General features: G+C 45.1%; 1 protein-coding gene across 1 annotated transcript; it reads left to right on the forward strand.

Moving 5' to 3' along the window:
• Positions 1-215: 215 nt before the first annotated feature.
• On the forward strand, positions 216-26,309 carry METTL23 (methyltransferase like 23). Its single transcript, XM_040330104.1, has 5 exons — positions 216-419; positions 6,635-6,739; positions 12,296-12,533; positions 15,811-15,895; positions 25,918-26,309. The coding sequence occupies exons 1-5, from the start codon at positions 321-323 to the stop codon at positions 26,084-26,086; spliced, it is 696 nt and encodes a 231-aa protein (XP_040186038.1). The 5' UTR covers positions 216-320; the 3' UTR covers positions 26,087-26,309.
• Positions 26,310-27,658: the final 1,349 nt, after the last annotated feature.

Here is a 27,658-nt window from a genome sequence, read left to right on the forward strand (position 1 = left end):
GCTCACACGTATCAGGAAGTGGAGCGCCCTTTCCCGCACGCCGTGTCCTGAGAGAGCCGCCATGTTGGGAGGGTCAGCGCGCGCACACGAAACTATGGAACGCCAATACTTTTAATTTTCACCTTCTATCGGCGCTCAGCGTATTTTTTGTTACCCTAACAAAATGACGGCGCGCACGTGTCTGCAGCGATACAGTCTTCCACTAAAGCTATGCGGTTTCCTCTACCAATATGGCCGCCGGGTTCAGCCGATGGCGCCATTAGTGCGCGACAGTATGGCGGCGCACGTGTGGAGGAGTTCCCCCCGGTGATGTCTCCGAAATGGGGGAAGAAGGGGAGCTTCGAGTCGTGCTCCGGGACTATGTGTACGGACAGGAGGAGGGGGAAGAGGACGGGGAGCTCAGGCTGACCATCCCCGAGGTGCTGCTTGTACTATTGTCCACAGTGGGGCGCCATGGGCTACGTGCAGAACCGCAGGCAACGCTTTAACCCGCTCACTACTGGGGCGGCCAATCACTGACTGAGGTTGGCCACACAGACACACCCACTATTCTCTGTCGCTGCTGATAGCCCAACTACAGACCATGACATACATACAGTATATATATTTGTATTACATTAATATCAAGTCTAGACGTATACATCATTCATTACATAAAAAAATATATATATATATATATTTACTTTTTCCATTTTTATTATTATACACAAATCATGATCTATATAGCGCCAACAGTTTACCCAACGCTTTACAATGCACAATTATAGTACAGTTCAGTACAGGATGGCCCGGCTCATAGAGCTTACATTCTAAAGGGAGGGGGTGGTGGTACAAAAGGTAATGGCTGCGGGGAATGATTTGATGGGGGTGTATATTTGTATTACATTAACCTAAAGCAGGGGTCTCCAAACTGCGGCCCGAGGGCCAGATGGGGCCTTTTGCTAGCCTTCATCCAGGCCCTTGGGGCAGTATTGCTCCCAATGACACCAACAATGGGGCACTATTTATTCCACTAATAGCAATGATGGAGCACTATTCCTCCTCCTACTGCCCACCAGCACTGGGGCCATGTTTATTCTCACTGATGCTCTGCCCTGGGGAATTTTCTACCCCACACTGGTCAGAATCCGGCCCCCCTTAAGCCTGAAAGACCGTAAACTGGCTCTTTGCTTGAAAAGTATGGAGACCCCTGACCTAAAGGACCGGAAGGATTTGCCCCTTAATAACCGGGCCATTTTTTTGCAATTCAGCGTCGCTTTAACTGACAATTGCGCAGCCGTGCAATATTGTACCCAAGCAAAATTTACATCCTTTTTTCCCCCACGAATAGAGCTTTTTTTGGTGGTATATGATCACCTTTTCGATTTTTATTTTCTGCACTATAAAAAAAAAGCACCAATTTTGAAAAAATATATTTTAAAAATTTTGGTTTAAGCACTTCAGCCCCAGGCCATTTTGGTGGTCAATGACCGGGCCACTTTTTGCGATTCGGCACTGCGTCGCTTTAACTGACAATTGCGTGGTCGTGCACTGTGGCTCCCAAACAAAATTGACGTCCTTTTTCTTCCTACAAATAGAGATTTCTCTTGGTGGTATTTGATCATCTCTGCGGTTTTTATTTTTTGCGCTATAAACAAAAAAAGAGCGACAATTTTGAAAAAAAAAACAATATTTTTTACTTTTTGCTATAATAAATATCCCCAAAAAATATATATATAAAAAAAAAAAAAAAATTCAGCCAGTTTAGGCCGATACGTATTCCTCTACATATTTTTGGTAAACAAAATCGCAATAAGCGCTTATTGATTAGCTTGCGCAAAAGTTATAGCGTCTACAAAATAGAGGATAATGTTTTATGGCATTTTTATTAATAATTGTTTTTTTACTAGTTATGGCGACGATCAGTGATTTTTATCAGGACTGCGACATTATGGCGGACACTTTTGACACCATTTTGGGACCATTGTCATTTTACAGCGATCGGTGCTATAAAAATGCACTGAATACTGTAAAAATGACTCTGGCAGTGAAGGGGTTAACCACTAGGTGGCGCTCCAGGGGTTCCCTAGGAAGTGATTCTTACTGTTAGGGGGCGTAGCTACACGTGACACATTACTGATGACCGTTCCCGATCAAGGGGAACGGTCATCAGTGACAGTGTCACTAGGCAGAATTGGGGAATGCCTTGTTTACAAAGGCATTCCCCTGTTCTGCCCTTGCCGACAGCAATCGCGGCCGATCTCGCGAGGCACGCACGCGCCCGATGGACGGCAGATTCAAAGGCATGTACCTGTACATCAATCTGCCTGCCCGTGCCATTCTGTGGATGTAAATAGTCGTGCGGCGGTCGGCAAACGGTTTATAAATATCCCCAAATTTTAAAAAACACATTTCTTCCTCAGTTTAGGCCAATATGTATTCTTCTACATATTTTTTTTTTAAAAAAACGTAATAAGCGTATATTGATTGCTTTGCGCAAAATTTATAGCATCTACAAATTCGGTAAAAGATTTATTGCATTATTATATATTTTTTTTATTATTAGTAATGGCGGTGATCTGCATTTTTTTTTTATTGGGACTGCATCATTGCGGCAGACAGATTTGACACTATTTTGGGACCATTGAGCGATCAGAGCTATAAATAGCCACTGATTACTGATCAAGGGGTTAAATGTGTGTCCTAGGGAGTGATTCTAACTGTGGGAGGATAGGACTCACGGGGGGAGGAGATCGATCGTTGTTTCTAAGCATTAGAAACAACAGATCAGTCCCCCCCCCATCCCCCCCTGACAGAATGGAGATATGTCTATTTACATTGACAGACCTCCGTATTGTCTCTCTAAGGAGCAGTTCCCAGCAGACATCACGACCGCTGAGCACATGCATCGGCTCCGTCGTCGCGTGCGCCCCCAAGTGCTCTTAAAGCGGCCGACGTACAGCTACGAGGGCTCGCCCAGAGGAGCCAACCTGCCACAGTATAACTGCAGCTGCTGGTCCTCAAGTGGTTAACATACACCACTGTGCAAAAGTTTTAGGCAGGTGTGAAAAAATGCTGTTAAAGAAGTCGTAAACCCTCCTGTTTTTTCACCTTAATGCATCCTATGCATTAAGGTGAAAAAACATCTGACAATTGCTGGTCCCCCGTTTTACTTACCTGAGCCTTGGAATGTCCCACAATGAGGATGCGCTGCATCTTTGCCCGCGGTTCTCGTCTCTTGATTGAATAGTGGATAAAAGAAATGATCCTGGACTGCCGCACTCTGATGAGCGATTTATTGAAACAAAATAAACAAAGGATAAAATCCAAAGCTGTATGACATCCAAAAATTCATGCAACACTGCAATCAATAGTAGGAAGTGGACATAGGGGACAAAAGGCTAACATGTTTCACATCATGGATAGATGCTTAGTCATAGCTCATGACAATAAATCGCTCATCAGAGTGCGGCAGTCCAGGATCATTTCTTTTTTCCACGGATCAGCGCAGAGTGTGCACCTGTTAGTGCTACAGGGCGGGAGCACAGCATAGGTCGCAGGGCTTGGAGTGGTACTCTTTCTCTCTTAATTGAATAGATTGATATCAGCGCAGCCATTGGCTCCTGCTGCTGTCAATCAAATCCAATGAATGGGGGGCGGAGCCGAGTTTTGCATTTGGTGGCTATCCACGCCCAATGCTGGACACGGGATCGCACCCGCAAGGTAACCCCCTTGGGAGAGTGCTTCCAAGAGGGGGTTATCTAATGCAGGGAGGAGCCGATAGAGCTGCAGAGGGACCCCAGAAAATGGCGGTCAGGGCCACTCTGTGAAACACGAGCTGCACAGTGGAGGTAAGTATGACATGTTTGTTGTTTTTTTTTTATTATTAAATCTAACCTTTTAGTGTCACTTTAATTTAGGCGGAGCTCCACCCAAAAGGGGAAGCTCCACTTATCTAACCCCCTTTCTGCTGCCATGCTGCCACCTTTTTGGGGGAGTGGGTATCTGCGGTAAACCTACTGCAGCGGTTTCCTACTGCGCATGCGCAAATCATACTTGCATCCTAAGACTACTTTCACACTGGGGCGTTGCAGCGGTAAAGTGCCGCCATTTTTAGCAGTGCTTTACCGTCATTTTTGCAGAGCTATTCGGACAATAGCAGGCAATTTTAACCCCTGCTAGCGTCCGAAAGAGAGACAAAACCGCTGCTGCAGCGGCACTTTGCCAACGGTTCGGTGCCGCTGTCCATTGATTTCAATATGCAGGGGCCCTTTGAAAACAATGCGGCTGGCAGGACTTTTTTGAGTGTCCTGCCAGCACACCGCTCCAGTGAGAGAAGAGGCTCTTTCAGGGCTCTTTGCAGGCACTATTCAGCTTTTTTCCCCCCATAATCATACTTACCTAGGTGGATGCTGCTTCTTTCCCCTGGCGTCTCTGCACTGAGAATCGAGCGATCGAACACCACTGATTATATACATCTAGGAGATTTCAGAGCAGAGGTTATCTCCTACCTTATACTTTGCTTTGGCGCTCTCCTCCTCCTCCAAAACTGCATGTAAATTCATTCTGTGTGAATGTGGCAAAATGTAATATTCTCAGACTATATTGTCTGTAGATTGAGTGTTAATAATTGGAATAAAAAGTCTAGGGAAAATACTGTGTTATGACTTTTTGACTAGATTGAGCTGAGTGTATTTATTTTCTTTGAGACTCAGCGCCATCTAGTGGCCATAATGTGGTAATGTTCGCAATGTTTTTTTTTTTCTTCAATAAATAACATTGTCTGCAGCGGATATAGCCTGGAAACAATCTATTTTGCCCTATTTGTAAAAAACGAATTTGCGTGAAGTTTCACTAGACAAGCTATGCACATTTTTTTTATATAGATACACCTCATAGTGTTTAATAAAGGGGGGGGGGGTGTCACCATTTCATAGGTGGGGGGTTGCCCTATTAGAAGAACCTTTCCTAAACCATGTGTAAGCCTAAAATCGTTATATTTTAGGATCACAAAGTGTTTTGACTGACACTATATCCGTTTTCTACTTTATTATTTATTCAAAAGAGAGTAAACTTTTTGGCTTTAGTTATGTTGCATGTTTAGTTTATTTTTTTTTTTTTCAAATTTCTTGCTTTGTGAGCATGCCCTCAATGTTGACACTGAAACAATATAAGATCAGCACTATGGACAGCGCTTGAGATGCCAGGCTTTACCAAGGTGTGGAATCCCGGCTGCAGGTAATTTTAGGATTAGCACTATGGACAGCACTTGAGATGCCAGGCTTCACCAGGATGTGGAATCCCGGCAGCAGGCAATATTGGCAATGGGCTTGTGTATTTTGGCTTACAAAGTAGCTTACATATTACAGCTTTTAACTATCATACTGGTAAAGTTTGGACCAAATGGTCTATGTAAAGTGACAAGAAACCTGTAGGTAGATTCACGTACAGATGCCTAAACTTGCGGTGGCGTAGCTTAGCGTGTTTAGGCTACGCCGCCGTAAGTTAGCTAGGCAAGTACATGATTCACAATGTACTTGCCTGCTATGTTACGGCGGCGTAGCCTAAAGCGGGCGGGCGTAAGGGCGCCAAATTCAAATGTGTGTAAGGGGGGCGTGTTTTATGTTAATAAGGCTTGACCTTACGTTTTTGACGTTTTATTTTTACTGCGCATGCGCCGGGCGCCTACATTTCCCAGTGTGCATTGCGGCTAAGTACGCCGCGCGGGCCTTTTGATTTCGACGTGAACGTAAACGACCTACTTGACGTTACTATTCCAACTAGGGCCTAGCTCTAACTTTACGCGGCCTATCTCTTACGTAAACGGCGTAAAAGTACTGCGTCGGCCGGGCGTACGTTCGTGAATCGGCGTATCTACTCATTTACATATTCTACGCCGACCGCAATGGAAGCGCCACCTAGCGGCCATCCGAAATATTGCAATCTAAGATAGGACAGCGCAAGCCGTCGTATCTTAGATATGTTTAAGCGTATCTCTGTTTGAGAATACACTTAAACATAAGTCGGCGTAGATTCTGAGTTAGGTCGGCTTATCTACTGATAAGCCGGCCTAACTCTTTGTGAATCTACCTAACGGACTTCTGTTTTAAAGCTGAACCCTAGACAGATTAAGGAGACACAAAGTAATTCATTAGTACACAAGTAATGTTTTTTAATGCAAGCAGTGAAAGTATGAGAATTTGACCTGGTATCACCCTCTTGCATCAATGTACAGCAGAGCTTAGTCTAGGAGAGGGAATGATGGCACAAATGAGCCAGTTAGTTGTGCTATAGTGTGCATGTGCTACCAATGAGCATTGCTTATAGGAGGGGAGAGCAGAGTGACACAGATGAGCTCATAAGTCCGCTGCTTCTCTTTTCACTGTCCATTCGCATGCTAGGAAAGAGACAAGACCTGTAACTTTCACTTGATTGCAGCAGAGGAAAATAAAGCCTTCTGACTTGCCAGAAAGGGCTGTGCTGTGTGGCAGAGTGTTGTAAATTTTTGGACTAAATTAACAGAATTAAAAATCCTATGGAAGGTAAAACAGGTCTGTTATATTTATTTTATATAGGAATTAACTGTCAAAGCAAGACAGTTATTTTTTTTTTTTTTTTTACCCTTGTTCACCAATTTAACAAAAATGTTTTACAGGTACTGGATTCAGAATATGGAATGTATGTCTGGCCCTGTGCACTGGTCCTTGCACAGTATATATGGTTTCACCGATCGGTCATAACTGGCAAGAGGGTACTAGAAGTATGTTTATTATTTCCCTCTAAATATATTTATGTAGCACACTAGCCAGGGGCGATATTATTCCTGATATGTTAAAGGGGTTGTAAAGGTTCGTCTTTTATTTTCTAAATAGGTTCCTTTAAGCTAGTGCATTGTTGGTTCACTTACCTTTTCCTTCGATTTCCCTTCTAAATGTTTTTTTTCTTTGTCTGAATTTCTCACTTCCTGTTTCTCCACCATCATCTGAGCGATGGTAAGTCAGCCAGAACTTATTGAGGAGGAACAGGAAGTTCGCGCAAGATTATCAGAGTGTAGACAACAATAGCCCATACATTTTTAGGTATATAAAAATGAATTAATAATAATAGTCCATATTCCAGAGAAATTCAATATAGTCCAAGGTAACACTAGCGGCAGGAATCCCAAAGCAGAAACAGGCTCTGAAAATGTGTACAAAAAAAGAAAGGAGGATGCGCCAATCTAAGTGCAGTAGAATAGGAGGTTTAACCACTTGCTTACTGGGCACATATACCCCCCTTCTGCCCAGGTGAAATTTCAGCTTCCGGCACTGCGTCGCTTTAACTGACAATTGCGCGGTCGTGTGACGTGGCTCCCAAACAAAATTGACGTCCTTTTTTCCCCCACAAGGAGAGCTTTCTTTCGGTGGTATTTGATCGCCTGTGCGGTTCTTATTTTTTGCTCTATAAACAAAAAAGAGCGACAATTTTGAAAAAAAAATACAATATTTTTTACTTGTTGCTATAATAAGTAGCCCAATTAAAAAAAAAAAAACATTCTCAGTTTAGGCCGATACGTATTCTACATATTTTAGGTAAAAAAAAAAAAATCGCAACAAGCGACTGGTTTGGGCAAAAGTTATAACGCCTACAAAATAGGGGACAGAATTTTTTTTTTTTATTATTTTTTTTTTACTAGTAACGGCGGCGATCTGCGATTTTTATTGGGGCGGCGACATTATGGCGGACACATCGGACACATTTTTGGCGCCATTCACATTTATACTGCGATCAGTGCTATAAATATGCACTAATTACTGTATAAATGTGACTGGCATTGAAGGGGTTAACACTAGGGGGTGAGGAAGGGGTTAAATATGTTCCCTGTATGGTGTTCCAACTGTGGGGAAGGGGGGTGACTGGGGAAGGTGACCGATCTGTGTCCCTATGTACAAGAGACACAGATCGGTCTCCTCTCCAGAGACAGGACGCTGTCTCTGTGTGAGCCGCCAATGAGAGATGATCTCAAATGTTTACATTTGAGATCATCTCTCATTGGCCGCACAGATCGCATAGCAAACGGCCACTCTGATTGGCCGTTCGCCGCGATCTGTGATTGGCTGTGTCCAAGGGACACAGCCAACACAGAGTTTCCCCGCTGCGTGCTCGGGAGCGCGCGCGGGGAACGCCAAAAGGGGCGGACGTCAATTGACGTCCAGTTAGATTTTCAGGTCCGAATGACGGCTACAGCGCGGGCCTCTAGTGGTTCATAAAATTGTGTAAACCTACAGCCAAATGGCTACTAACAAAATGAAGGAAGTGTAAGGCATATATATATAGCTGTAGCTGTGGTCCGATGTCACTTAGGTGTCTGGCAAATCCTGGTCCCCAGCAGAGTCTTCAGCGAACGGTGGGGGTAGGGGGGGGGGCCTGCTGATGGTAATAGCGTTCCAATATCCTGGACAACCACAAGGGAAGTACAAGCCACCGTACGAGACGGCGTGCGTCTCAGGGTGGAATGCAGCACAGAGTCGTCGCACCGGAAGTGACGTGGAGTAGGGGAACGAACCAATCGGATGACACGTTACACAGCCTCCGCTGTTTCCTCAGATCCACCCATGGTCTCGTATGGCGGCTTGTACTTCCCTTGTGGTTGTCCAGGATATTGGAACGCTATTACCATCAGCCCCTCCCCGTTCGCTGAAAACTCTGCTGGGGACCAGGAATTGCCAGACACCTAAGTGACACCGGACCACAGCTACAGCTATATATATGCCTTACACTTCCTTCATTTTGTTAGTAGCCATTTGGCTGTATGTTTACACAATTTTATTAAACTTCTTATTCTACTGCACTTAGATTGGCACATCCTTTCTTTTTTTCCTAAGAAAAAATAAATCAATAAATGCACACTTTTTACCTGCAAAAATATGTGCATTTATAATTTTTTTAAGGTGTACTTACAGTTCCTTGAAAAAGTATTCACACCCCTTGAAATTTTCCTTATTTTGTCATGTTACAACCAAAAACGTAAATGTATTTTATTAATATTTTATGTGATAGAACAACACAAATTGGCACATAATTGTGAAGTAGAACGAAAATGATAAATGGGTTTCATGTCTGAAAAGTGAGGAGTGAATTTGTATTCAGCCCCCTTCACTCTCTCCCAAACTAAAATGGAGTGTAATCAATTGCCTTCAGAAGTCACCTAATTGGTAAATAGAGCCCCACCTGTGTATAATTTAATCTTCTGTGAAGCCCTCAGAGGTTTGTTAAACCTTGGTGAACAAACCGCATCATGAAGGAAACACACCACACAGGTCAGGGAGTTGTGGAGAAGTTTAAGCTTTGAACATCTCACGGAGCACTGTTCAATCCATCATCCGAAAATGAAAAGAGTATTGCACAACTGCAAACCTACCAAGACATGGCCGTCCACCTAAACCAGTGATGTCGAAACTTGGCACCACAGATGTTTTGGAACTACATTTCCATGATGCTCAACTACACTGCAGCAGAGTGCATAAGCATCATGCGGAAATCTAGTTCCAAAACATCTGGTGTTCCAAGGTTCGCCATCACTGACCTAAACTAGCAGGCTGGGCAAGGAGAGCATTAAGAGAAGCAGCCCATGGTAACTCTGGAGGAGATCCACAGCTCAGGTGGGAGAATCTGTCCACAGGACAACTATTAGTCGTGCTCTCCACAAATCTGGCAAGAAGAAAGCCATTGTTGAAAGAAAGCAATCAATAAGAAGTCCTGTTTGCAGTTTGCGAGAAGCCATGTGGGGGACACAGCAATCATGTGGAAGAAGGTGCTCTGGACAGATGAGACCAAAATGTAACTTTTTGGCCTAAAAGCAAAATGCTATGTGTTCTGGAAAACTAACGCTGCACATCACCCTGAACACACCATCACCACCGTGAAACATGGTGGTGGCAGCATCATGATGTGGGGATGCTTTTCTTCAGCAGGGAAAGAGAAGCTGGTCAGAGTTGATGGGAAATGGATGGAGCCAAATACAGGGAAATCTTAAAAGAAAACCTGTAATGCCGCAAACACACGGTCGTTTTTCGGCATGAAAAAAAACGACGTTTTTAAAAACATCATTTAAAATCATCGTGTGTGGGCTTCACATTGTTTTTCGGCTTCTGAAAAACGACAATAAAAAAATTCGAACATGCTGCATTTTTTAACATTTTAAAAATGATCGTGTGTGGGCTAAAACAACGTTTTAAACCCGCGCATGCCCAGAAGCGAGTTATGAGACGGGAGCGCTCATTCAGGTAAAACTACCATTCATAATAGAGAAAGGACATTCATCACGCTGTAACAGACAAAAAAGCGCAAATTGTCTTTTACTAACAAGGAATCGACTAAAAGCAGCCCAAAGGCGAATAGAACTTCCCCTTCAGAGTGTCGTCATACGCGTTGTATGTCACTGCGCTTTGTTCATCATTTTTCTAAAACGATGGTGTGTGGGCAACATCGTTTTTAATGATGAAGTTGGAAAAACAACGTTTTTTTTCATGCCGAAAAATGACCGTGTGTACACGGCATTAGAGTCTGCAAAAGACTTGAAACTGGGGCGGAGGTTCACCTTCCAGCAGAACAACAAAAACCCTAAACATACAGACAGAGCTACAATGGAATGGTTTAGATCAGGGGTGTCCAAACTTTTTTCAAAGAGGGCCAGATTTGATGAAGTGAACATGCGTGAGGGCCGACCATTTTGCCTGACATTCTTTGAACCATTAAAATTCGGTCTAAGTGTGTTCGTCCAAGCACTAATACACTACCCAACAAGAATTCTCCAGCCTTTGTGGCTGTGTGTGGTGAAGAGATGAGCTTGGGCGTGTTATTTGGATACACTGTATATCTCTCTTTTGTGACCCCAATGAATCCCCAAGTGCTGCTCAGGACTAAGGATGAGCTTGGGTGTGTTATTTGGATATACCGTATTTATCGGTGTATAACATGCACAGGCTTACCATTGCCATGAATGCAGCCTTACCATTGCAACCTCACATGTGCCATGAATGCAGCCTTACCATTGACATCAGTGCAGCCTGATTGATGCCCATCTGCAGCCTCGGAGGGGACAGGGAGGGGGGGTGTGAGTGCCGACAGATTACAAACAGGAGAATTTCTTGTTTACTCGGTTACCTCTTTAATACAAAGTCCCGCCTCCTATGATAGACAGAACATTCATCCAATGGCATCCCAGGAGACTGGACTTCCTATTACAGATGCCGCTGAGTAAACAGGAGATTCTCTTCATGTAATCTGATGTCGCCCGTCCCGCCCCCTCCCTGTCCCCTCCGAGGCAGCGCTGATTAATACGGTATATACCTTTGTGCCCTGGGGGCCACAAACATTATATATATATATCCAAATCCCCAGGAGGGCCCTATTAAATCACCGGGGGGGCCGCAATTGGCCCGCGGGCCGGACTTTGGACATGCCTGGTTTAGATTAAAGCATATTCATGTGTTAGAATGGCCCAGTCAAAGTCCAGACCTAAATCCAATTGAGAATCTGTGGCAAGACTTGAAAATTGCTGTTTACAAATACTCTACATCCAATCTGACAGAAGCTTGAGCTATTATGCAAAGAAGAATGGACAAAAACGTCACTCTCTATATGTGCAAAGCTGGTAGAGACATCCCCAAAAAAAACTTCCAGCTGTAATTGCAGCGAAAGGTGGTTCTACAAAGTATTGACTCGGGGGCTGAATACAAATTCACGCCACACTTTTCACATATTTATTTGTAAAAAAATTGGTGGTAACATGACAAAATGTGGAACATTTTAAGGGGTACGAATACCTTTTCAAGGCACTGTAACCTTTAACTTTGTTTTTATCTAGAGGCGCCACTTACCTGCATAACCAGTTTATTTGGTAAAGGTGAACTAACCCTTTAAAGCATCCTATTCATTTTGGATGGGCTGCCAACATACAAGAACAGACAAAAACATACATGCTGCGTTTTTCTGATGTAGAGAAAACCACCATGCATTGTGGTGCAATGCAACACATGTGGGTCGGAATCGCACTGCAAAAAGAATTTCACTGCGACACGCTAACACTGTTACCACAATGCAGAAGTGTGCTTTTGGCCTTGGTGAAGTCTGCAGGATCGCAGTGTATTGAAGTGATTTTGCCGTGAAGGTTCTTTTTTCCAACCAATATATACCCCCTAAACCTGTCAAAAGTAGTCCTTGGGTTACATGTTTCATGAGTTTGAAACCTATGATATATATTATATGTAATATGATATAGAAAGAAATGTGAAGTGTTGCTTCCAGCTCATATATTTTTAACTTGCTTTTGAAGGTTGGATCAGGTGTGAGCCTCCCAGGTGTACTGGCTGCAAAGTGCGCTGCTAATGTTATATTATCGGATTCAGCAGCTATGCCACAGTGCTTACAGAATTGTTCCAGGAGCTGCAGACAGAATAATCTATCGGGAATACCGGTCATAGGACTAACGTGGGGTGACATATCACCTGATCTCTTGGACCTTCCTCCTATCGATATAGTGCTGGGATCTGATGTCTTCTATGAACCAAAGGGTAAAGTTGTAAAGACAAAAATTTATTCAGATTAGAATTATTCAGTTCCAATCAGCAGGAGATCAGCTGACGAACGAACGAACGAGCTGCTTGGTTTCTGCAGAGTGGCATGGACAGAGCCCACTCTGCTCTATGGTCGGCAGGAAGTAAACAGACTCTGTTGTTTGTTTACATCTGACTACCCTCTTATCTGTCTAAATGGAAGAGGACAGATCCCCTTCAGTTTTTTTTTTATTAGTGGATCAGATCGGACTTGGAGGTAGGTGCATTGATTGCCCCCTGGGGCTTCTGTCTCATTACACATAGCAGTCCTTCTATTCAAGCTATCGGACCAATCCCTGCTGACTCATTTTCAAGTCCTCATTTGCATGGCTAAGAGGACCTGAAGGAGAACTACATGTACTTTACAATTGACCAATAGGAAAGCGGTTGTTGGGGGCGGGATGTTCCAAATTCTGTATAAAAGTGTGTTGTGTGCTTCCAATAAAGGTCTTACTGTTTGAACTTACATACAGCCTGCCTGGTGTTTGTTCTAATGGATTCCGAACGGCACATAGCTGTAGTTCGGATCCCAGAGCCTTGGATGACCGAACCATCAGACGTTGCGATCTGCAAGCTGACTCAATAGTAGCAGAGGAGTGTCGGGGGAGCGGAAGCAAGCAAGGGTCTCGTCACATTGGTGGCAGCAGTGGGATTGGTCTGATAGCTTGAATAGAAGGACTGCTATGTGTAATGAGACAGAAGCCCCAGGGGGCAATCAATGTACACAATAGCCAGACAGAACAATGGAGCCATCTGGAGCCTTAAGACAGAGCAGAAGACCCCCCACTGTGTAACAGATTTCAAGGAGGAACACTTCCGCATTCCAAGGTCCATGACAATACTTCCCCTGGGAAACAGTCCAACAGCCACAGTGGGACCCCGAACGGGTCAACTCGAGGATGTTGGAAAAGTAGTCTTAAGGTTCCAGGTCTGTCTGCCAGGGTAACCCCTCCTGTCTCAGTTCCAGCATGTCCCGGGTCCCCAGTATCTTTTCTGGCCCATAGTCTGTCGGTAGGAGGCCCGCCCCCAGTCCCTTCCAAAACACAAAGTGACAGTGGGTTCTGTCACAACAATGTAATGTGGCATTGTAGTAAGAGTTATGTTAATAGTGGAGAGCAGAAGGGGTCAGTCATGTAAAATTCAAAAGTGACAACTGCCACAGGGGAAAAGAACCCATGCGCAATGTTAGGGGGAGGTCAGCTTGCAGCCATGTTACATGTTGCACCCTAAATATAGCTATAACATGTATCTATGGTGTAGAAGGTGGAGTTGGCCGTTAAGTGATTAGTTAGGACTGTACCTGGGTCAAAAGCCATAAGAGGAGTCCATTCCGCTAAAGTCTAATATTAATGACATAACCATACTATAGCAGGTTGAATGACAGGGCATGAAAGGGAAAACTATGAATTAGAAATACTTGCCAAACTTAAAGTGGAAGTAAAGACTAATAAAAGGCTGCTTAAAAATGTTGCCTCCCTCCTCATCCACCTATGCTGCAAACAGTTTATAAAAGAGAGCAGTGTGAATACCCTTTTCTTCAGCTTGGGTGAAATTTGCAGAACTGAGATATCAGCCACTGGCTTCCACTGCCCCCTGTTGTCAGCAGAAGCTCACTGACATGGGGAAGCTGCTGCTTCTGAATCATATGACTGCAGAGAATAGAGGCAAAGGTGGAAAGAAATGTATATTTTGTGTCGCCGGCGCTCAACAATATTGTGAATATATGTATAAAAATAGTGAAATATAAGTATTATTGATCTGCTGCAGTACTGTGAAAACCTCAAGATATGGGGTGTGTGAAAAATGTAAGCAAAATATATTACTGCACCAATCCTAATATTAATTATAGTGAACCTATAATAATAAATGGACCAACAGCATATTATAAACCCCCAATTAAAAAACCCACTATGGATGAATAAATAGATGCTCCAAAAATTCAATGTGACTAAATATAAACACAACTGTTCCAAAAAATATATAAACATATATAATTCAATGTGTAAAAGTCCAATACTCCAAAACTCAAAAGTTCTCCTTAGGGTACATGTATAAGTAGTGAATCTTCCACCAAGTTGTGCCACCGCCACCAACTTCCAAAATGCACACTCACCAGACCCAAATATAATCATCGCCTTTGAAATGTGGAGTGGATATGTCCTCTCTTTACAGCCAACACGTTGTTTCCCAGGTATAGAAATTGGGATGGATGTCTCCTGTCTTTACAGCCCGCACGCCGTTTCCCTACTTTCATGCAGGGGGTGATGCCTTAATTTTCTTAAAACAAGGGGCTTATCATAGTGTAGTATGCTTAAAAAAACACTTTATTTATATAAAACATATGAAACGCACTCACATGGTATTGTGCCTCCAGACTGACACCAATCTTTCTAGCAGTACCGAGCGCCATCAACGCTCATCCGTGTGTTATTCCGTCTAACAGCGTGCGTTCGACATCTCGATCACAGGGGGGTTGGCGCGTAACGTATTTCCGCCTAACCTGCGTTACCCAGAAGCCTCTACACGTTTCGCAAGCAATGTTGCTTCATCAGGAAGTCAGGGCTTCCTGTTGACGCAACGTTGCTTGCGAAACGTGTGGAGTTAGACAGGAAGTGAGGATTTCTCAGAAGAAATAAGGACATTTAAAAGCAAAATGGAAGGATGAGGTAAGTGAAGGAGGAGTGCACTAAGGTAAAGAAAGCTATTTAGAAGAAAAAAAATTGCACCTTTTATAGCCCCTTTAATGAACAATAAAATGATTCAAGTGCAATATTTTATATTTGCCTGACTAAAAAAAAAAAGTTTTCAAAGAATAATTTTCCTTTAGTCCCAAGAATAATAAATAAATATGTACAAAATTACTGTAAACCTTTATTCTACATCCCTGCCTGCTGAAAGTTGCCACTGTCTAATTTGCCAGGCTGCTGGAAACTGCCATTGTCTGACTTACAAGCTGCACTGATAATGAACAAGTGCCGTACTGAAATTATCATGCTGGTTGTGAGTTAGACAATGGCCGCATCGTCAGAAAAGTAACTAGCATGACAAAAGATGCACTTGAAGAAGGGGGTTTTCTACTAGAGCATATGTAGGATAATTGTACTGTTCTATGTATTGTACTTTTTATTGTAATACTTAGAATGATGTAAAATAACCAGTGCCACAAGTTTGTTTGCTGTATAAGTAATTGTTTGTTAAACTATACTGTATCCTAATAGTCTAAATTTATTTGCAGATTTTGAAGACATCTTAGTAACTGTTCAGTTTATAATGGAAAGAAATCCCAAGGCTGAGTTCTGGACAACCTATCAAGTTAGAAGGTGCTTTGCTAATTTAAGATCTTGGTCTGTTAAAGGCTAAGTCCACCTTTTGCCAAAAAAAAAAATGCACCCATAATAATAACAACATGCATTAATTATATTATTACACAAGAACCTGGAAAGCAATACAGCTTCAAAAAGTGCAGTGCTCTGATTCCTGTACAAACCTTTAGTTGTGGGACCAGGGAAAGATGGAATACACTTGTGCTCCATTGAGAAATACGAGCCCCTCTGCCACAGTGACATATGGGACTTGTAGTTCTTCATTTACAGATTCCAATCAATGAATGACAGGTCTGTGCAGGCTGGGCCATGCACAGCCACATGAATTTAAAATCTGACAGGGCCTTGCGGGGAACAGAACCCTCCTGATTCAGTACATAAATATGGGTGAAAAACATGCTTAGAAAAGGTAAAGTTAGCCTTTAAGATTCTATTCTATTTTAATGCTGTTTTTTTAAATCGGGTACACACAAATGGGATGATAGTTATCAAAATTCTATCTATAGAAAGAAATATTAGCCTGGTGCCCCACATTCTGTATATATGTTGGGGAAATAAAGGGTGTCATGGTCTGCAGTCAGGCTTGGAGACCAGAAGCTATAGCAATGGAGAAACTCCCACTGGCCAGCAGAATAGGTATACAAGCAGGTGACAGGCTCACCTGAGGTGCGGGGTCTAAGTACTAATTGGTATTCACCAGAGCTTCTGATGGTGGAGATGGATTTTGGTACATATTGGTACCAGGACACGGTCATCAGGATTGCCCCACCAGGTGATGAAGTAAGCTGGGGTTCAGTAGCATATATAGGAAGTAGGGATCAAACAGAAGTGTAGTCAGTGAACAAGCCAAAGGTCGGTAAGAAGTGATTGCAGGTTGGCATCAAGCAGAAGTGTAGTCAAGGAACAAGCCAAAAATCGGTATTGAGTGGTAGCGAATATGTGGACAGCAGCAGAATCGACAAGAGCAAGATATTAGCTGGAGAGAGCACAATAATCTGGCATACAAAAAGTGCAAAGGCATGGCTTTAATGGGAAGTTCATGGGAGGAGCAAAGGGTTCAAGACAAACAAGACACAAGGCAAGGTTGTCTTATAAGATCAGACAGCATCTTGAGTGGCTCAGCAAGAAGAGTTACCCCCAGACACAGACAAGATCCAGGTCCTGACAAAGTGAATTCTGAAATTGGTCATACCGAAACTATATATTTGTTACTATGGTTTCACAGGACAGCATCCAATACCATGATTTACAGGCACTGAGAAGCCTTAGAAAACAGGCAGCCATGATTTTAAAGTGACACTGAACTTTGGTTTAAAAAAAATTCTATCCAAGCATGTAGTCTTCACTCAAAAAAGTACCTTCTGTTGCTCCTCCAAATCACCATTGCTGCTGTTATCCAAATTTATCTTGGAGGGTGGCCACATTCGTTCCCCATGATCCCACTGTATGTAGGAAAGTAGCCATTCTGCCTTGTTCATTCCCAAGATGGCCTATGAACTGTGGAGTTTGTAGTGTTCACAGAGCACAGTACATAACCAAAACTAATGTGCACTGTTTGCCGCGGCCTGAAATAGCTCTCACTTTTGACCCATCTCTGGAAGGTTAAACGTAGTATAACATTTGGGAGTTTATTTGTTTAAAAAGGAAAACATTTTTTCTTTTTTCTTTTAGATTGAAATAGAAAGGGAGGGTTTAGAACCCTTGAAATGGTTTTTAATAAATTTCAGTTGACACTACCGGTAGAACAAAATTTAATGGAGACACTTGCTCCAGTGACAACTAAGGGGGCATTTCCTCTTCTTTCCTGTTGTGCCCACAAACTTTAGATACACTTTAAGCAGTTTGAGTAATTGCTCAGGATTGGAAGCCCTAGTTGTGTACTAAGATACCCCTAATTGTCTTTCTAACAATTTACTGCATGTGTGTTTGAGTGTCTAGATTAAGGGTGAAGTATCACTAAAAATGTTAAATCCTTATGGAATCATCAGGGAACCTAGTATATGGATCCCATTCTGATCCGTGCAATGGTTGCTGAGCAGCATGGTTGACCAGCTTATGGATGGGCCACTGTGTCCAGGGATTCTGGGGCACTTGGCTCTATAGAGTATGTCTGCATTACCTGCCTGGTGTCTGGGCATCTCCAGAAAGCTAGCAACACCCAGCATGAATAAGAGTAGATTTGATTAGAGCATTGTTTTATAAAAATATGGGGCAGTGGCCAAAGTGCTGTGCTGTAGTTCACCGATAGGAATAATAATCATAAATTGGGCTTTGCCTGGGGTGGAGCTGCAGCCAGCAGAAAGAAACATTTATAGAAAAATGTATTTTTAGTACACAATGTGGCCACGGATCAGAACATGACCAAGTTCTCCATGCAGTAGGTCACCTGGGGGTTCCATAAGGATTTAAAAGTTGTAGCGATGCCTCTCCAAAGGCTCTCAAACTTTTATTATTCACAGTGCCATCTGTTGTGATAATAAATACAGTATACAGTAGTGGGGAAGGGAGTGTAGAATATAACCTTCAGGTAAGTTCCATGCAGCCTAGGTTATTTTCCAGAGTGTAGCATTTATTAGATATAATCCCAGAGACAGAATTCTAGGTTTTCTTTTTCATATTTTTTTAGCAGAGATACAGACACTCCACACTCCCAGCATATATGTTCAGTTTTTATATGCACCTATGTACCCTACTCTATACCCTATCTCCATAACATATAGCTAAAATAACTTTCCCTTCATATACACCTTACTGCCAATCCCTAGCACTGGAGAAGTTTCAGATTTTTTTTTTGCACACGTTAAAAGTCATATTTTAGGCCTGAAGATTAGTAAAAAAAAAAAAAAAAAACTTTTAACATTCTATGTCTTTTTGCAGAGCAGGGACTCTGTGGAATAAAATGCTGGTAGTTAAAAAAAAATTTATGTCGCAATTTTTGTGCAAACCCACATTTTCAGTAAAAAATAAACTGAAGTTATAATTGACTGCTGATGTCTTCTTAGGGAAGCCCTGCTATCTATTAGACCCCTAATGTCACCTCTGGACCACACTGAAGCTGATGGAATGTGTGGAATTAATCGGGTGGTATTAGACACCTGAATCACTTTCTTTTTTTCCCCCCAAATATCTATTTTATTTTCAATAAAAAAAGGCAGTTCTATGTCAAACCAACAATAATGATATAACAATAGTGTACCGATAAACATAATATATATACATCACATCAATAGGTATCCACAAAGTCCAAAGTAAAACATTATACTCATATCTTATACCTATGGAAAATAAACAACCCTCTCCTATCTTCCTGAGATTGGGAGTCATCATAACGCTGGATACACTAAACACATGGGTCCAACCTGAATCACTTTCAACAGAGCCAACAGTCAGCTTAACAAGTGAAATCCTTAGAGCCGGTTCACACTTCCGCAGCACGACTTCGGGGGCGACTCTGCAAGTCACCCTGAAGACGACTTCAGAGGCGACCTGCAAAACGACTTCTGTATAGAAGTCAATGCAGGTCGCCCCGAGCCGCCCCGAAAGTCGTGTAAGAACCTTTTTCTAAGTCGGAGCGACTTGCGTCGCTCCTATTAGAATGGTTCCATTGCATTGAATGGGATGCGACTCGTCAGGCGGCTGAGCCGCCTGACGAGTCTCCCCAGTGTGAACCGGCTCTTACATTGGTGGCAGTGAAAAGTTTAAAATAATCACTTGTGCACATCTTCAATCTAGTGGAAGCTAACTATACAGGTTTCTTTTGAAGTAAATTCACTTCAGCTACAGTATTCCATTGTGTACAGTCATATCATGCTTTACGACCCTGACAACCATCCAGGACACTTATCACAACAAAGACCTAGTTAGCACATGACTGAGGTGTCTCAAACCATGAGCTACAGGAATTCCTGCTACCACATCCACTTTCCCCCCTAAATATATTTTGCAGACATACTTCCAATCATATAAATACCCTATAACCATCAATACCATCATGCCATTTTTTGTGACTCCAAATCTTTGCCAAAGTTCTAATGCCGTGTACACATGACCATTTTTAATGGTCTAGAAAAAACGTTTTTTTTCAACCAGATTCTTGTCAAGCCTGCCTTGCCTACACGCAAATGTGAAAAAAAAATGCTTGAGCAAAGCGCGGTGACGTACAACACGTATGATGGCACTATAAAGGGGAAGTATCATTCGGATGCCGCCACCCTTGGGGCTGCTTTTGCTGATTTCGTGTTAGTAAAAGTTTGAGAGACAATTCGCGCTTTTCAGTCTTCGTGCTTTTCAGTCTGTTACAGTGTGACGAATGTGCTATCTCCATTACGAACGCTAGTTTTACCAGAACGAGCGCTCCCGTCTCATACCTTACTTCTGAGCATGCATGTTTTTTTCACATCGTTAAAGCCTACACACGACCGTTTTTCACGACGCAAAATAATAGAGCATGTTCTAAATTTTTAATGGCCATTTTTTCAGGTCATGAAAAATGCTCTGGAGCCCATACACGGTCGTTTTTAATGACATAAAAAAAATGAAAAACGGTCTTGTGTACGCGGCATGAGAGACCAAAAAATTGGATTTTTGGACTCACCGTAAAATCAATTTTTCTGAGTTCATGGACGGACATAGCAGCAATTGACCTTGGGGTATTATCCTCCCTTTTAGGAGATTGACTAGGCAGAAAAAACAGCATGTTAAGTGTTAAACACTCCACACAGTACCTCCCAGGGGGCGGTTCCCCCGGGTACATCCCCCACACTCTGCGCTGCAGCCCCAGTTTGTAACAAGCAGTACAAACAAAGGAGGGGTGGGTGCTGTGTCCGTCCATGAACTCAGAGAAATGGATTTTACGGTGAGTACATAAATCCTATTTTCTCTTCCGTTTATGGACGGAGACAGCAGCAATTGACCTTAGGGACGTCCCCAAGCAGTGTAAAAAAATTGAGGGGTGGGAAAACACAGCAAACCAACTTCACCCCAAACAAACCAGAGCTCCTCAACGGAGGAACTTCAACCTTAAACAGCCGCCTGCAAAACCTTGCGACCGAAGGAGGCATCCGAAGATTCACTCACATCCACTTTGTAAAACTTTGAGAAGGTGTGGACTGACGACCAGGTCGCTGCCTTACACGCCTGTAAAACAGACGCTTGATGGCGGAAAGTCCAAGAGGTACCAATCGCCCTGGTCGAATGTGCTGTAACTGGGAAGGGAGGCGCCCACCCCTTTAAGGCATAGGCCTGAAGCACGACCTGCCTGGTCCACCTAGAAATGGTGGCCGACGTGACTGCCAGACCCTTCTTTGGACCAGTTACCGACACAAACAGTGAATCCGACCTCTGAAACGGAGTCGTAGCAGACAGGTACACCTGTATGGCTCGAACCATGTCCAAGGAATGCAACGCAGCCTCTTTTGGGTTCGCCGGCCGAGGACATAAGGATGGAAGGTGCCGCCAAGGGTCGCTGAAAGAAAACAGCCAAGGGCGAAATCTGCCCCTTAATCGTACTTAAGGCTCTCGAGAGCCTGATCCACTCCACGCTGTAAGAACAGCAGAATCCGGGACATCACGTATGTGCGGGGGTGCCAATTTATCTCCTCACACATAGAGATGTAAGCCTTCCACGTACGATGGTAAATCTTCCGGGAAGTAGAATTCCGCGCTCGCAGCATGGTCGAGATTACCGAATCCGACAGACCCCGGTGCCTCAGCACCTGGCTCTCAATAGCCACGCCATTAAAGCCAACGACTGTAAAGCAGGATGCAAGATAGGACTCTGCGACAGAAGATCCTCTCGCAGTGGCAGGCGCCACGGAACATCTGCCACCAGACCCGTGGACTGGGGACGGCGAGGCCAATCCTCGGCTTCCACTCTGCGCAGCAGACGAGGAAGAAGCTTCAGAGGAGGGAAGGCGTAGATTAGGCGATAGTGACCCCAGGGAGCCACCAACGCATCTGACGCGTCTGCCCACGGGTCTCTAGACCTGGCCACGAACCGTGACACCTTCCGATTCCGATTCGGGACGTCAGAAGATCCATGTCTGGAGTGCCCCATTTCAGACACAGACTCAAACACATCCGGGTGTAGCGACCATTCTCCTTGGTCTAGCAATTGGCGACTTAGGTAGTCCGCCTGCCAGTTCTGTACGCCCGGAATGTAAACGGCCGAAAGAGCCGGAAAAGTTCTTTTCGGCCCACCGGAGGATGTAAGCGACTTCCGCTGCTGCAGCCGAGCTCCGTGTGCCCTCTTGATGATTGGCATACGCCACAGCCGACTGAATCCTGACCGGGTGACCCTGTAGTCTCAGAGACCACTTGGAGAGGCACAGCCTGATCGCCCGGAGTTCCAGGACATTGATTGGCAGGCAGGACTCTTCCCGAGTCCAGCGCCCCTGGGCTGACTGAACACCCCAGACTCTCCCCCAGCCGGAGAGACTGCCATCCGTTGTGACCACCGTTCAGTGGTACGGCAGGAACGACTTCCCGGCCTGAAGTACCGGAGATGTCAGCCACCACACTAGGGAGGACCTGGCCAGGCGACTCACCCTGACTTGGTAATCCAGAGACGAGAGGAGCTTGTCCCAACGCAACAGAATTTCTCTCTGTAACACTCGAGTGTGAAATTGAGCATACGGAACCGCCTCGAAGGAGGGCACCATCAGACCCAGAACTCGCATGCAAAATCGAAGCGACGACCACTTCTGGGTCGCCAACCGCCTCACCGCAGTTTGCAGTATCTGTAGTTTCTCTGTGGGAAGAAAAACTCCTCGGAGGAATCCAGGACCAACCCCAGGTATTCCCGGAAGGTCTGGCAGGTGATAGACACATCCACCTCTAACTCTGAGCAGCTCTCAGAAGGTCATCCAGGTATCCTACAATAGCGATCCCGGGCTGCCTCAGCAGGGCCAGAATCGGAGCGAGCACCTTGGTGAAAACCCTTGTCGCCGAAGCCAGGCCGAAAGGGAGGGCCACAAATTGAAAGTGGTCCTCCCCGACCGCAAAGCGCAGAAATCTCTGGTGCTTTGCACATATGGGGATATGCAAGTACGCGTCCTTGATATCCAAGGACGCCAGGAAATCCCCTTGATGGAGTGCCGCCAATACAGAGCGAACCGACTCCACCCTGAACTTTTGCACTTTGACAAAACAGTTGAAGGCCTTGAGATCCAGGATTGGACGGACCCCTTCCTTTTTGGGGACTACAAACAGATTGGAGTAAAACCCCTGAAACCATTCCAGTAAAGGAACCGGCACGATCACCTCCCTGACCAGCAGATCCTGAACAGCCCCAAACAGGGCCTCCCGACGACCCGGAGGAAGCTGGAGGTTGGAAGGAAAAAATCTGTTTGGCGGACAAGAGAGAACCTCTATCTTCCACCCCGAGGAAAGTACTTTGCAAACCCACCGGTCGGAAAGAAGAGACCTCCACCGAGCCGCGAAGCCGGCCCCCACCCGAGAGACGGGCGGGGGCAGACCTTCATGCGGAAGCAGGTTTTTCCGCAGGCCTGTTGGGTTTGCGGAACCAGGGGCGCTTCTGCCCTTCATCGGGCGCCTTAGTGCCCTGGGAACATTTACCTGCCGCACCGGGCGGACGAAAAAAACGATTGGGGGCGGTAAAGGAGGGCCCCTGCCTACAGCAAGGCTCCTTACCCTTACCAGATTCTGGGAGCAGAGTGCTCTTGCCTCCCATGGCCCCAAAAAGCCGTTCACCCTTAAAGGGCAAGTCCACCAAGGCCTTCTTAGAAGACTGGTCCGCAGACCAACACTTCAGTCAGACAAGGCGGCGCAACACCACCGCGTAGGCGGAGGCCCTGGAGAGCAAGGAAAGCGTATCCAGGGCTGACTCACAGACAAATTTTAGGCCCTGCACCAACTGGTCGGCCAGCGCCACACAGTCCGGAGGGGCATGATGCTCCTCCAACTCCTAAAGCAACAACTTTGCCCATTCAGTAAGTGTCTGTGACACTAGAGCCCCGGCCAAGACCGGTCTCAACGCCGACCCCACCACCGTGAACATGGAGCGGGCCATAGCCTCAGCTCTCCTATCTGCGGGGTCCTTGAAAGCGGGAGCCCCTTCCACAGGTAACGTGGTAGCCTAGTTCAGTCTGAACACAGGGGGGTCCACTGATGGAGGAGAGGTCAATTTTTTCAGGGAATCCTCCTCAAAAGGATAACGGACCGCAAAGCATTTTGGAACAGAAAAAAACTTTTGCGGCCGATCCCATTCCTTGTACAAAAACCTTTCCAGATAAGGAACACAAGGAAACACTTTCGCAGTGCGGGCCGGCTTGCGGAACCCAAAAGGGACCTCCGCCGAATCCTCAATTTTTTGTGTATCCCGCACCGCAAAGATAAGAGCTCCAACTAGCGCCCTATCATGCGCTGACCCTGATGCAGTCATCCTCCCTGTCCTTGTGGACTAGGCCTGCATCCTCTGACACCTTGGAACCAGGGCCGGGAGCAGTAGCTGGGCCGATTCCGTGTCAGAGGCATCCCCAGAAGAAGGCGGGGGAGGGGGCGTATTTTACCCCTCCTCTGGCCACGCGCTGCTTTAATCCTGGCAACAAACGCCTCTAGGACTGCCGTCATAGCATCCACAGAGGCCGCAGGTACAGGGGCACGAAGGGTTAACTCTGGCATGTCTGGGGGAGAAGCATCCGGTTCGGACGCCATGCTGAACCACCCTAATGCCACCCTTGGACTGCAAGGCAAGACCCACAGGCCACCCCCCGGCCGCAGCAGAGAACAGGGGACGCCCCAGAGGACTCACCACCCATACAGGCCTGTATGCTGCTGTCTGCCCCAGAGCGCTGCTCCGTGCTGAGCCGTCCCTCAGGAAGTGTGCTGGAGCCATTCGCCCCGTTATTTTAGCCACTAGAGACAAAAACTGAATCCAAAATGGCCGCCGACATGCAAAAAGAGCATGTGGGCTACAAGAAAATGGCCGCCAAACTCTAATAAAGGCGCCCGGCAACGCCAAAATGGCGGCCGTGATTACACAGTAAAAAACACACACATACAGTGAACACCCGGGACCCCCGGGCAGGCCCCCCCCCCCCCACACGGCAGCAAAACGGCACCCCCTAAGCAGACACAGCCCCCAGCCACTGGATGGAGCCCCCAAGGGCGGACCCCCCACCTCACGGCCGACCCCGCCACCCAGAACGTGGGGAAAGGAGGGAGAGGAAGGGAGAGAGGAAAGCAGGGCGGACCCCCGATCGACCTCCCCAGGAATGCACCAGCCACACCACCATGCCAAAGCAAGGGGATCCCGGACAGAACCAACGTCCGTGCAGTTACGGCATGGCTGTTGGCCCGGCACACTGTGACATGGACATAAAGCCCGGTCATGTGTGTGCCCTGGAGCGTATAGCTCACTGGCCACCCCTGGAGCAAACGGGGCATGTCGTGGACGGCCCAGCGCGTAGCTAAAGGCTGGCACGCGCTCGTGGCCGAACTTGGGGGGACTACAAGGATCGAAGATCCAGCCTGTCACCCAGTCGGCAGTTGATTGTAGATCTCAGGATCCAAAAATGCAGGAAAAACAAAAAAGAAAAGCAAGAAAATTGCAAAAAAAATAAAAAAACTCAGAGCACATGGACCCAGAGGAGCCATGTCATCTCCTTGCTAGGCAGAAAAAACTGGGGCTGCAGAGCAGAGTGTGGGGGATGTACCCGGGGGAACCGCCCCCTGGGAGGTACTGTACTGTGTGGAGTGTTTAACACTTAACATGCTGTTTTTTCTGCCTAGTCTCCTAAAAGGGAGGATAATACCCTAAGGTCAATTGCTGCTGTGTCCGTCCATGAACGGAAGAGAAAAAGTGTTTTGTTTCAATATAAAAAAAAAAGAAAAAGTGTCAGGATTTAGTTTATACTCAACATTGAATTTAAATTTAAATCTTTTTTTGAAGCAAGAAAAGTCATACATCTCTTGACATAAGGAGTACATTTTTTTAATTGTTTGTGTAGCTAAAGCATATATTAGAACTTTTTAATTAAATCATTAATATTTGTTTACAGTGAGGACTGGTCGATTGAAGCTCTGCTCCACAAATGGAATCTCAAGTGTACTAACGTTCCACTCAAGATATTTGATGCTGATAAGGAATGCATGGCTGGATCCAACCTTCCAGGACGGCATAGTATTCAAATGATGATCATCACATTAGATGTGGATAATTTAGACTGATCATCTAAAATTCTGACTATATATGAACTAATGTAGTAGATTGTGGACTGAAATATGCACTGGGTCATTTACAAAGCTCAAAATTCCTTAAAAGGTGAATTTTAAGAGACTTATTTTTACTTTTACGTTTTTTATTTCCATTTATTGGCTTGTTTTTCCTCCAATTTTAGTCAAGTAATGTTTTAATGTCCATGTTTTTATTTAAAACTGCACCTGAAATGTGTGCTGGTTGTGATGCTGTTTTTCCTAAGCTCAAAGCGGAACTTTACCCATAACAAGAATTATAAAAAATAATGGTCTTTAGCTAGGAACATACATTAATAATTATGCTGCCAAAATTAGTGTGTGCTGTAAATTGGCTCCAGCATGGCTCCTGTGTCTCTGTAACTGAGCATGTGCAGAGCAGGGTGTGACAGGGTATTACAGGATTTTAAACAGTATAGACACTTATTTTTAATGTTTTACATAGTAATACCTGCAAAAGGGGCATTCCTTTTTGCAGGTATTAGCATTCCGCTTTAATCACTTCAGCTCCGGAAGGTTTTACCCACTTCCTGCCAAGTCATTTTTTTGTGATGGGGCACTGCGTCACTTTAACTGACAATTGCCCAGTCGGGTCACGCTGTATCCAAATCAAATTGATGTCCCCCCCCCCATAAATAGAGCTTTCTTTTGGTGGTATTTCATCGCCTCTGCGCTTTTTTAGCGTATATTGATTGGTTTGCGCAATAGGGGATAGATTTAGGGACTTTTTTAATTGTTTTTACTAGTAATGGTGGCGATCTGCGAATATTAGCGGGAGTGCAACATTGCAGCAAACAAATCTAACACTGAGTGACACTTTTTGGGGACATGTGACTCACTCACGCATCATTACATGTGAGTGCTGTTTCATGCAGTAATATTCTGGGCCTAGGTTACCATGATGTGGTACACCTATGTGCAGGATCATTCAGCCAGAAGACCGTTGTGACAGAAAAAAGCTGATGCAGGGCAGCCATAATTTGAGTTAAGTCCTACAGCAAAACCTTTTTTTTTTTTTTTTTTTTCCATTTCTCATACAGGTCTAAATAGTCTTAATTGAATGGATTAATAGGATACATTGGATTAAGTAGAAAGGCTGAACTACTTCTCCGTAGTGGAAAAATTGCTGTTCCAGACTTCGTTTATTCATTAGTGGGGGTGTGCGCTTAACCACTAGGAGGGCCGCGCTATAGACGAAAGACATCCACAGCGCGGCTCTCAAGTGCCGGGTGGACGTCCTGCTATTTACATTCCCCATGCGCGCCGCTGGGAAACACTGTGCCCGGCGCTTCGCTAGGAAGCCGATGCGCTTGCCTGGCGGCCACGATGTCCGCCAGGCACCCGCGATCGGCGGTGACAGCAGGGACGTGGAGCTCTGTGTGTAAACACAGAGCTCCACGTCCTGTCAGGGAGAGAGGAGACCGATGCCATGTCCCTTGTACATAGGGACACAGATCGGTCACCTCCCCCAGTCAGTCCCCCTCCACACAGTAAGAACACAATGAGGGAATACATTTAATCCCTTCCTCACTCCCTAGTGTTAACCCC

The sequence above is a fragment of the Rana temporaria genome, chromosome 12, assembly GCF_905171775.1.
Source record: "Rana temporaria chromosome 12, aRanTem1.1, whole genome shotgun sequence".
Lineage (NCBI taxonomy): Eukaryota > Metazoa > Chordata > Amphibia > Anura > Ranidae > Rana > Rana temporaria.